Below are 11,369 nucleotides of genomic sequence, written 5' to 3' on the forward strand. Positions count from 1 at the left end.
GAAGTCTGGGCCCCTGGGTCAATCACTATGTCTGCCTGGGGCCACTGGCCCCTGGCTCCCGCAGGTGTTTCAGTTTCGTTTCCCCAACCTGCCCTTATTTTTCCCACCTGCTGTGACAAGGGCTGGTGCGGCGTCTGCGGTCTCTCTGCTCCCTCCACACCCGAGCCCCGCGCCACAAGCATTTAAATCTGCGTGGCCCCTCCTTATGGTGACCCAAGTCCCTTCCCCATTGAGGGCGGTAGGCGGGGCTGAGGCCCGGTTGGGCACGGACAAGACAGGTGGAGTGGGCAGGTGAGCGCAAACTATGGCACGGGGCAGGGCTACCTCTGAGCAGCTCCCGCTGGGAGAGGCTGCTGAGTTGCAAAGTCCCTCCCTCCTTCCCTCCCTACACGAAAGTCACTGAACAAGAATGCAGGGCAGGCATTGGTGGGGGTGGGGAGCCACCGGCCTCGGCCCTGTGGCTTTTGAATGGCGTTTGCAAGGGAAATGAAGGCCCACCGGAGAGAGTTTCAGTTCCCCAAACTCCTCTTTATTGCTGAGGGTGAAAAGCCACAACCCCGCCCCGTGTGGCCCCAGCTCCTGCTCAGTCCCTGACCGCGTTCTGCCGCTGTTTCTTGTCCCTGTCTGTGGGATCTTGGAGTCTTCGCCGTTTCTCCTCAGTGGGCTGCTCCGAGGTTTTGACTTTGCAGGAGCTGGGGTCTCTGTGTTCTTTGCCAATCGGCAGCCCTGTCTGAAAGGGGTGGCCAGGCTTCCTCAGTTCAGTTCCTCCACCTGGGCTCAAAGGAGGTCCTCAGTCCATCTGGAGGACCTGATTCCTAGCTCTGAAAGACATGCTAGCGCTCACCTTCTGAGACAGGGGTCTGCTAGAGCCCATTCGGATGGAGGTCCAGAGCCTCAGGGTGATGACTTCAGGGCCTGGCACACTAGGAGTCCAGCACAGGAATCTTTCGTGGATCTTCTGGCTGGTCCTCCCCTTGGCTGCTCAGAGATCCCAGGTTGCTGGGCAAAAGCGGATGCCAAACCGCTCCTACCCACCCACCACCTCCAGGCCCTGACGACTGGCATGTCCCTTCCTCTCCTCCAGCTCTCACCTCTGACTGGGTCATTTTTGACCAAAAATTCATCCAGAGCTGCCCAGCCACCTCCAACACGGACCATCAGGGCTCCTCTTGCCGCCTGTGGGGCACAGGGGTGTCTGGCCTTCTCGGCAGGGGTTGGGGGCAGTTCCTGAGGATCTGTCCTCCCCACTATCACAGGCCCACACTCACACCTGCTCACCAAGCCTCCTTGGACCTTGGGCCTGCCTCTGGCCACTGGTATGCTTGTCCCTTCCGTGTTCCTTGCTCCGACCATGCTGTGTGGGTGTTTCTGGCCATTGGGGAGTCCTGGCTCCAACACGGTGGGGCGCTTGTGGTCACATTTCCCCCAGGTATAGCCAGGCCAGCCTTGTCCATCCCTGTCCCGATGCCCAGCTGCCAGGAAACTGTCCACAAGGTCCTACTGGGGAAAGTTTCAGTGCTGTCTGTGGCTTGGGGTGTGAGGGACACCCTGGACCACTTTATTCCATGACCAAGGTGATATACGTGGTGCTCCCACAAGACCCAAGTGTATGTTGGCCCCTTGCTGTGAGGTGACGCCAAATCCCCTTTAGGTGCCCAGGAGTGAAAAGAGTATGTATCTGTCTGCCCTTACCTGTTCCTGGTGGCCCTGTTCCATCAGTACCCACTGGTCCCTTTTCTCCTGGTTCCTCTTGCTATGCTCTGGCTTCCTATGACTCCAGTTCTCCATGATGACGTCTGCCCACCAAGGCCTCCAGCTCTGTTCTTCTGAAATCTTCCCCAGGAGGCAAGCCTTATCTCTATTCCCCAGATCCCCAGGCGGCCCCTGGTCAAGACTCCTCAGAGCCAGTACCTCCCTTGGGGCTTGAGTCCAGCAGCATTTCAGGCTCAGGGCCCCAGGCAGCTCCTCTAGCACCCAGCTCTGGGCTTGTACCACCTACATATTAGGGAGCAATGTTAGGGGACTAGAGGAACCCATGCCCCAAATTGCCCACCACACCACCACCCCTCCTGAGCCAGTGCCCCCATCCACCAGAGCCTCTCAGCAGTCCCACCCAGAACTTTAGGCCTTCCAGCTAGCCTCTCCTAGAGATCAAATGGTCTCACGGAGGCAGTGGCCCTAGGACAGAGGGTCCAGGGCACTAAAGCCAGTGTCATTAGGCTAACCCTGGATTGGTCCACAGTTACTGCGCAGGCCAAAGCCTCTGGCCACTGGTCCCACCTTGGCCCCCAAGGGTTCAGCCTGGCTCACCCTACAGGAGCACGAGACCAGCTTCTCGACAAGGTGGCCCACAAGCAGCAGCATCCCTCCCAGGGGATGTATCCTGGAGAAGAGACGGACAGATATAAGCAGGGTAGAAGGCCAGTGTGAGTGGGGTGTGGACGGCTGGCATGCAGGCTCACCTCTCACAGGAGGGGCTAGACACGGCAGCCCGGCAGCCCAGCAGGTCCATCAGCAGGCCCAAGTGGCAGGTGCTCCCATGGGCAGCGTCTCCGCTCCTCCTTAGCCATGACACCACCAGGGTTTGCTGTCCCCATAGGAACTCCTGCCATCAGAGTAGCCTGGTGTACGGTTGGCTCTCCCAGTGGGAAAAGCTGAAGGGGTGAAATCTTTTTTCCTCCGTGGACCTCACATCTCGAGCCCTCTTCCTTACTCCATTCACCCTGTACCTCACACTGCCCACCACATTAGCAAGAAGACTGCATATGCTGGCCCAGTCCTTCTACCCCTGGGCCTCTTCAGGATGAGGAGGGCAGCCACACCCAGCGTTGTGCCAATGTTCAGGGCAAAGTGAAGAAAGCCAGCCAGGTCCTGTGGGTGAATTGTATTCACCACCACTACCACCACCACCACCCTTTACTTAGAAAGAGGCAGTTGTATGTGTAACTAATGGTAGGGTGAGATCGTAGTGGAATGTAGGCGCCAATATGACCGCTGCCCTTAAAAGGGGTGGCGGGGAGGGATTTGGGGACTGGGAAGATGGCTCAGTTGGTAAAGCATTTGCTGCAAAGCATGAGGACCTGAGTTTGCTCCCTAGCATCTATGTAAAAACCAAACCAAACCAATCAGTGCGGTGGCATGCCGGTAATCCCAGCACCAGTGAGGCAGAGATAAGACTCCTGGGACTCGATGATCAGCCAGTCTAGACAAATAACAACTCCAGGTTCAGGGAGAGAGGCCCCGACTCATAAAATAAGGTGGAGGGCCAGACAGGTAGCTTGGCAGTTAAGAGCACTTGGTTCTCTTGCAGAGGACCTAGTTTCATAGGTCAGGCAACTCACAACTGCCTATCACTCTAGCTCCGGTGGATCTGGCACCTTCTTCTGGTCTCTGTGGGTACCCATACGCATATGTACATACATACATACATACACACACAAACATGCATAATTAAAAACAAAATAAAGCCAGGCAGCGGTGGCACACACCTTTAATCCCAGCACTCGGGAGGCAGAGCCAGGTGGATCTCTGTGAGTTCGAGGCCAGCCTGTCTACAGAGCGAGATCCAGGACAGGCACCAAAACTACACAGAGAAACCCTGTCTCAAAAAAAAAAAAAAAAACAAAAAAAAAACCACACCAACAAAACAAAACAACCCCCCCCCAAAAAAAACAAAAAAACAAAAAACAAATCTTCAAAAACAACAAGGTGGAGAGTGCTTGAGAAAGACGCCAGATGCCAACTTCTGGCCTCTGCATAGGTGCGCACATGCATACACATAAACACGTACATATACAAAAGGGGACTGGGATTTGGACACAAAATACCCAGAGGGCACAGGAAGAGGACGCAGTGTACATGGCAAGGAGAGAGAGACCTTCCCTCACAGCTTTCAGAAGCCAGCCCCGTCCATTTCAAACCTTCAGCCCTCAGAACTTTGAGTCTGGGTATAACCACAGTGTCAACTCCCCCACTGGCGAGAGCCGGTTCCAGTGGCCCAGGAAACCATCAGAGTCCCAGGAATAGAAAGAAATCTGAGAACAGGCGAAGGAACCTAGAACTTCTGGGCGAACGGCAAACCTCAAGAAGGGTCTCGTGCATCCCAGCCACTCCTGTGTTACAGGAGAGGGGCCAGGTGGAGGCACAGTCCACGCTTGCCTCTTTCTTCCAGTAAACGCTGGACCGTCCCAGACTGAGCGCCAGAAGTAAGTCAATTTCTGTCTTGCTTCTGACGTATTTTCTTTCCAGCTGAACATAAATGGGACTCGTTCACAGCAACGTTTGGATCTTAATTAAGAGCTCTGCTTGCTAGAAAAGGCATGTAGATACGTCAGCGCCTACCTCTACCTCTAGAGCCTAGAGGCTTGACGGTGCTGTCCAAAGAGGAGCTGCTTAGCAGTCAGGGATGTTCTGATCTCAAGCCCCGGCCCCACGGCGAGAGCTGTGGCCTTACGTGGCGGTTTGGGGCTGTCAGAAGCTGGCAGCTGAGCCATGAAGTCATCGCCAGAAATCTCTCCAGCTGGCTCTGTAGCCCCCACTGCCCTTCCCCGATACTACTCTCTTCACTCCCAGAGTCCTCTGCCTCAGTTCCTCCTACCGGCAAATACTAGCTCAGCCTCAGAGTACTCTAGCTGTCCAGTGTCCCTGTTGTCACCTCTCCTCCCAAGGGACTCTTGGTGATACCTTCCTCCCCCTAGTCTTCCAAGGCACCTGCAAGGCTGGGTTCCAGTCACCCTCCGGCCTCAGCTCCTCAATGGCTGCCTGCTCCGTGAGGCCACACAAAATCTGCACAGCTGGCTCCCATACGGCCTTCAGCCCAGGGTCTTGCTCTCGAGTCTCTAACCAGTGCCCCTCCAGGGGTTTCGTGTCGGCCTGAAGCACAGCTAGGGAGAGATGTGAAAACTTGAGAGCCCAACCTTGGCAAGACCTTCACACTCACCCCACCTTGGTTTCTTGAGCACGGGCCTGGTCCTGCCCTCAGGCCGGGCAGTGACTTCCCAAAGACTCCCAGGTACGCCCAAGGCCCTGGTGTACCTGAGGAGGGGCTCTGATCCCAGATGGTCACCGTGGGTACTGCTGTGTGACTAGAAGCTTCTGCCCACTGTGCCAGCTGTTCAAGCCGCTCCGCTAGCTGGGCCAGCTGGACACTCAGCTGTGGGAGGAAACCAGCATTGTTCTAGACAGCCCTAGCCAGGGACAGAAAGTACGCACTCCCAGCCACTCTAGCTCCCTGGTACAGTGGGCTGCAGTCTCCTCAGAGGGCATGAGGTAGGTTGGAGGTCTTTCTTCTATGTGAAGTCAAGGGGGTACAGACACCTGCTTCTGATCCTTGAGCCCTGGATGTGCTGAGGCAGACCCCTCCAGTTCAAGCTGGGCCTCCAAGACTGCTGGTGGTGAGGACTTGGAGGACACTGTCCTTTGAGCATACAGCAGCTTCTGTTGGGTGACTTGTGACTCTGTCAACCTCACACGCTCCTGGAACTGATCCAGCCGCTGTTGCACCAGCTGAGCTTGGTCACCTGCAGCCAGAACAAGAGGCCAGGGAGGAAACACTGACATCGAAGGGGACCTGGGGGCCAGTAGCCATTGTGGAATATTACTTTAAGGTGTGTTACATTTGTCTATGCTGTGGGACATTTGTTTCAGTGAAGCAATGATGCATTGCATCCTTTTATGTTGCATTTGTTTAGCTCTGTGAAGCTGTGTCACTTTGCCTGTCTAAAACACCTGATTGGTCTAATAAAGAGCTGAACAGCCAATAGCGAGGCACGAGACAGGATAGGTGGGGCTGGCAGGCAGAGAGGATAAAAGAAGAGGAGAAATCTGGGAAGAGGATTGAAGGAACAAGAAAAGTAGGAGGAGGACATCAGGGGCCAGCCACTCGGCAACACCACCAGCCACAGAGTATGAAATAGGGAAAGGAATACAGAAATAGAGAAAGGTGAAAACCCAGAGGCAAAAGATAGATGGGATCCTTTAAGTTAAGAAAAGCTGGCAAGAAACAAGCCAAGCTAAGGCCAGGCATTCATAAGTAATAGTAACTCTCCGTGTATATTTATTTGGGAGCTGGGTGGCCAGCCCCCCAAAAGAGCAAAAGAATGAAAAACAACCAACAACAAGTAGCAGGGATGAGGGCATTAGAAGGGTCCTTGAGGACCATCAACGAGGACAAAGACATTGAGGTCTTGGACTCGGGGACCGGGCCCTGTTATCTGGGAAATGGCACAGATGTCTGCCCTGGGCTAAGGGTAGGCTTTTCTGCGGGCTCCCTGAGCACATCTTGGCTGGGGTGACTGGGCTGAAGTCCACTTACTTGTGAGGAGCTCTGCCAGCCTCTGTCCAGTCTCCAAAACCCTTTCCAGATCCTCGGTACAGACCACAAGCCCTTCGCACACCTCCTGTGAACAAGCACAAGACACTGAGCTTGTGACAGTCCACAGACTGCCACCCCAAGCCTGGGTCATACCTGGAAGTACTGCAAAGATTCCTCAGGGCACTCGGGCCCTAGCTGCAGCCCAGCCAGTAGCTGTTCACTCGGGCCCAGCTTCCCCAGCAGAGCCTTGCAGGCTGTTTCAAAACGCTCTGCTGCTGGGACGAGCTGCCCCAGGAGTCTCCACCTTGGGGCAGAGATGGAGGAGCTGTCCAGCCTGCCCTCCCTGCCCTAGAACCCTCATGGTCCCCCGACCTGTGGCTTCACCTGGTTTCTGCCTGTTGTACCAGGCGGTGCCACTGTGTGCACAGCTCTGCCGGCCTCCCGGCCTCTTGTAATCTTGGCTCCATGTGCGGTGCACGCTCCCTCAGCAGGCGCAGGAGCAGCTACCAGACATGAGGTCAGAGGGCTTGTGCAGGGCTCTGGGGTCCCTGCCCATCCCACTACTGCCCCCCCTTTTTATTCAGAAGGATCACTGGCCGTGGGAACATTAACAGGTGTATGCATGCAGCCCACCCTTGGGTACCAGATTCAAGCACATGGTAACCACCATTATTTGCCAGTGGCTTGACCTGAGGCTCAAAGGATGAAAGTGCCACCACCTCCCACCCCGTCCCTATTTCCTGGCCCTGTACCTCCTGTTCCCGCAGCTGGGAAGCAGCCAAAGCGGCATCTGCAGCCAGGGGTCCCTGGGAGGCCTGCAGTTCCTCCATGCCATCCAGCCAGCTGCACAGCGTGTCCAGGGGTGCTAGGGTTGCCTGCAAGCAGGATGTACTTACCTCATCTGGCCTCCACGTGGACTCCCCCATGCTCTAGAGCTGTCCTTCCTCACCTGGGCCGGCTGCCGTCTTTGCCTGCAGGGCCCCATCTCCACGGCCTCCGTCACCACCGTCTCTGTCACCACTGTCTCTGTGACCTCTGTCACCTGGACAGCACGGGAGCCCCACCAGGCCCAGGGGATCCCTGGTGGAAGTGGACCCTGAGGAGCTGCGGCTGGAGAGAGATCGCCTCCTCGGGTCCTGGAGCTGGTGTGGGTCCTCGGGTTGGTGTGTGAGCGGCTCCTCCTCTCCCCCAGGCAGCCAAGCCTCGAAGCGGGGTTTCCCATGGTAGATGCTGAGTAGGTTGCAGGGTGTGCCGGACAGCCCTACAAGGACAGAAGGACCCAAGTCAGGACCAGGGGATCCACAGGCCCACCCGCCCCCACCCTTGCAAGGCTGGTGCTGGGGACACCCCCTGGGACCAGGTAGACTGCCCTGGCCTAGGGGACTGTGGGGGGCGGGGGCGGGAAATGGCTCTCACCTTTGTCTCCCTCAAGCGACTGGACTGCTCCACCAGCCCCAGCCAGTCTGGCCCCAGCACTTTTCTTCCTACTGTTTCCTGGGAAACCCAGTGCCCATCCTCAGTCATGTCGGTGGGGGAAGGGCTGCAAAGAGGAAGGGGCTTCTAGCTGCAGTTCCTGGCCCCTCCCCCCTCAGCACAGGGTCGGGGGGTGGGAGATTCAGGGAGCTCACTTTCCACTCAAGCCCCAAATAGGCCGCTCACATGGCCGTAGGGCTGAGATCCCTTTGGGATTGGAAGCCAAAGAAAGGGGGACTGCTCATGAGTACCAGGCCTGCCCTGGGGATAGCTAGGAATTATAGGAAATGGGGCCATCGATACACACACTTTAGGAGGGGAGCGGAGAGTCATGGGAATTTCCCACAGCTATGTGGCCCCCAGGGAATCCTGGACTGCACCCTCTCCCAGTCACATGGCCACTCCACGGGACGCAGACAACCCCCACCCAAGACTTCCTGGCACCTGAGACTGGTCTGCTCTGTTTCCAGGGACCTCACACTTGCCACACAGTCCCCCACCTGAGCCTGGAATGAACCAGTCCTTTCTCTAACCTGGAATCCCCACTAGACAGAGGAGCAGGAGGATGTGGATGCTCAGGGGACCTCCACAGGTGCGTGGTGTATTTCCTGGACTATGGACTCCAGCATGAGCCGATCCGTTCGCCCTCTACCCAACCACTATCGATTCGTCTACCAAGGAGTGGAATTTGTGCTCAGCAGACAAGCCAAAAGCCCTCTCACCTGCCCATGGTCATGATGGTCCCAGGCCCTCCCTCTCTGCTGACAGAGGTGACTTGGGAGTCCCTGGGGCCTAAAGCTGGCCCTGCCCCATCCACCCACCCCGAGTCTGTGACCACCCCCCACTCCCACCCCACCCTGAGACCTGCTCCTGCCTAGGTTCATCTTCGTCATGAGTTTGTGTTGCTGTTACCTTGGGAACTTTCCATGGAAAATGTTGGGTGAGGTGGGCAGGTTGACAGGCCAGGGCAGGCCATAGACGCACTGTGGGTGGATGGCTGGTGGACGCCTCTCCCAGGAGGGCTTGTCTGTCTCACACCCTAGGACGGCCCACCCTGTCCTGCCTGCTCTCGTTTCTCAGCCCCCACCCCAGGCCAGGCACCAAGTATGTGCATTCCTGGGGGAAGCTTCAGTGGGCTGGAAGGGTGTGGTCCCACCACAAATCTGCCCACACCTGGCATGCAGACCTCACTCCCTCCTGCTTACCCTGCTTCAAGGGACCGTGGAGTTCCTAGGAACAGCTGCCCCATCCAGTCTCTGGGCCCTTAACCCAGATAGGGTGCCCCAGGTAGTCTGGAATACCCCCCTTCCCTTCTCCCCACTCATCTTGAGTCTCTGTAGCTAAGAGGGACTAGGGTGTCCCCTCCTCTGATACCTGGCCTCTGGCTTGTTCTGCTGCCCAAGGAAGAACCAGGTCAAATTTCTGTACAAGCCTCCCTGTAGCTGCCCACGGCTGGGATAGTAGAGGCCCGAGTGTGGGGAGGTTCTGAAGCCTATTGGACATGGCCTCCAGCTTTTTCACTTGCCCAGGTCAGGGTCCTATGCTGAGCTTGGACCTCCTGGACAAGAGTGGACAACCTCCCCAGCAGGATCCTCCAGCCTTGTCACCTCTACCCTGATTCAAAGGCTTTAAAAGCCACACTCCAGAGATGGTGGCACCTTAGTGTACATGAAGCTCCTGAGCTCTAGCAGCCCAGAGCTGTGCGACTTGGAGCTTCTCCTCGGCACTGCCTCTGTGTGAGGCCCCTCTCCTTGAATCTCCTTTTAAGAGCCCCTCCCTTGTACATTCACCCTGAGGTCATGGTACCCCACCCAGGGCCCCCCTCAATAGTGCCCTTTGCCCTGCTAGTTCCAGGTCTTAGGGGGTCACAGCCCTGTCGCTAGGGCAACCAGCTACAAGCACAGGGACACACACAGGGCCCCACGGCAAGCTGAACCTGGGGTAAAGTTCAGATCGTTCTGGACTACAGAGAGGAATACAGGCGGCAGCAGGTCGGCAGCACAGCCCAAACCAGTCCTGATCAGACCAATTCCCACGAGCGGACACTCATGGCTCTTCTAGTAGTGGCCAGAGGTCAGCCTGGACAGAACTGATATGAGTGAGCCAGCTTCCATGCACTTACTGGACCATGGATCCAGGGAACAGCGATGATGGGCTTGGGGGAATCTCTGCTAGGCAAGAAGGCTGAGGTAGCCAGGGGAGTTGACCCTAGGTCTGTGGCCCAGGGATGGGTGACACAGGAGCCGTCCTGTGCAAGGCTTTGCTATCAGGGTATCTGAGGCCCTGGAGGAGTAGCATGGGGGAGGGCCCTAACAGAGCTGACTTGGAGGTCCCTCTGGACAAGGGTGTGTACATGGACACCAGTGGCTTGTCTTTGCAAGATACAAAACTTTCTAGGCAAGAAAGCATGATAAAAGAGTGTGGTGGTTTCAATGGCCCCAATAGGTTCATATATTTGAACGCTTGGTCACCAGGGAATGAAACTGTTTGAAAGGATTAGAAGGATTAGGAGGTGTGGTGTTATTGGAGGAAATGTGTCACTGTGAGTGGGCTTTGGGGTTTCAAATGCCCATGCCAGGCCCAGTTAGCTCTCTCTCTCTTGGCCTGTGTAGCCTGTAGTTCTCAGCTACTGTTCCAGCACAATAAGTGCCACCATACTCCATGATGATAGTGGACTAAGCCTCTGAAACTGTAAGCAAGCCCCCAAATAAATGCTTTCTTTCATAAGAGATACCTCGGCCGTGGTGTATCTTCACAGCAATAGAAAGATGACCAAGACAGAGAGCAAAGTTTCTACATTTAGCCATGCATATGTTTTATATTAGAAAAGCGTGGGGAACTGAGTCCCAGGGGGTTACATCCAGCCTGGGCAGCAGAGGCTCCTTAGCTCTTCAAGTTGGGGGACAAATGGCTGGCTGCATGGTAAGTCTTAAGTGTTGTGGTCTCATGAGGGGTTGGCAGAACATAGGCTTTGACAGGTCATAGAAACAAACAAGGCCGGGCGGTGGTGGCACATCCCTTTAATCCCAGCACTCAGGAGGCAGAGCCAGGAGGATCTTTGTGAGTTCGAGGCCAGCCTGGGCTACAGAGCGAGATCCAGGAAAGGCGCAAAGCTACACAGAGAAACCCTGTCTCAAAAAAAAAAAAAGAAAGAAACAAACAAACAAGGCTAAAAGACAAAGGCAGATGGATAGACAGACAGATAGATAAAAATAAAAGAAAGAGAAAAGAAAAAGGCAGCTTAGAATGTCCAGTCCTAAGGGAAAGGGAGGCATGAGTACCCAGGGGCCTTGAGTTAGCCTCCAGTCTGGTGAGCTAGAAACAGAGTGATCCCCAGGACCAGGAGACCAAGATACAGGATACCCATCAACCTTTTACCCAGAAGTTCTAGAAAAATCTCATGGTCTCCCGGTAGCTTTGGCTGGGGCACCTGCTGTCACAAGCTGAACTCTGTCCTAAAAGCTATCTATGTTCAACTCCCAATCCTGGGAGTCTGACCTTATTTGGAAATGGAGTTTTTGCATTTGTCATCAAGCTGAGGTCATTAGAATGGGCTGCCATCCAATATGAATGTGACCTTGTG

General features: G+C 55.6%; 1 protein-coding gene across 9 annotated transcripts; it reads right to left on the reverse strand.

Moving 5' to 3' along the window:
- Window positions 1–528: 528 nt before the first annotated feature.
- LOC128116643 (uncharacterized) lies at window positions 529–7,570 on the reverse strand. Of its 9 annotated transcripts, none has more exons than XM_052748085.1 (15): window positions 7,263–7,570; window positions 7,066–7,188; window positions 6,698–6,816; window positions 6,467–6,617; window positions 6,314–6,398; window positions 5,317–5,519; window positions 5,035–5,152; window positions 4,711–4,883; window positions 2,463–2,605; window positions 2,281–2,383; window positions 1,693–1,995; window positions 1,279–1,497; window positions 1,092–1,176; window positions 845–978; window positions 529–730 (listed from the first exon to the last, which is right to left on the reverse strand). In XM_052748085.1, the coding sequence occupies exons 1-15, from the start codon at window positions 7,533–7,535 to the stop codon at window positions 584–586; spliced, it is 2,379 nt and encodes a 792-aa protein (XP_052604045.1). In that variant the 5' UTR covers window positions 7,536–7,570; the 3' UTR covers window positions 529–583. The 9 variants fall into 9 exon arrangements, 4 of the variants coding, with proteins under 4 accessions (XP_052604045.1, XP_052604049.1, XP_052604046.1 ...); XR_008220548.1 differs by having other exon boundaries at window positions 620–730; window positions 845–923; XM_052748089.1 differs by lacking the exon at window positions 7,066–7,188 and having other exon boundaries at window positions 7,210–7,380.
- Window positions 7,571–11,369: the final 3,799 nt, after the last annotated feature.

This window comes from Peromyscus californicus, unplaced genomic scaffold, assembly GCF_007827085.1.
Source record: "Peromyscus californicus insignis strain IS unplaced genomic scaffold, ASM782708v3 Scaffold_20__1_contigs__length_68692818, whole genome shotgun sequence".
Taxonomy (NCBI): Eukaryota; Metazoa; Chordata; class Mammalia; order Rodentia; family Cricetidae; genus Peromyscus; species Peromyscus californicus.

Bases quoted from the DNA above. Each gene is read 5' to 3' on its own strand.
- LOC128116643 (XM_052748085.1), bottom strand. From the start codon at position 7,535: ATGGGAAACCCCGCTTCGAGGCTTGGCTGCCTGGGGGAGAGGAGGAGC. The intron at 4,884-5,034 runs GTACACCAGGGC...ATCTCTCCCTAG, and splicing joins GGATCAGAGCCCCTCCTCAG to CTGTGCTTCAGGCCGACACG. The intron at 1,498-1,692 runs GTAAGGGCAGAC...TTTCCCCAGTAG, and splicing joins AACAGGGCCACCAGGAACAG to GACCTTGTGGACAGTTTCCT.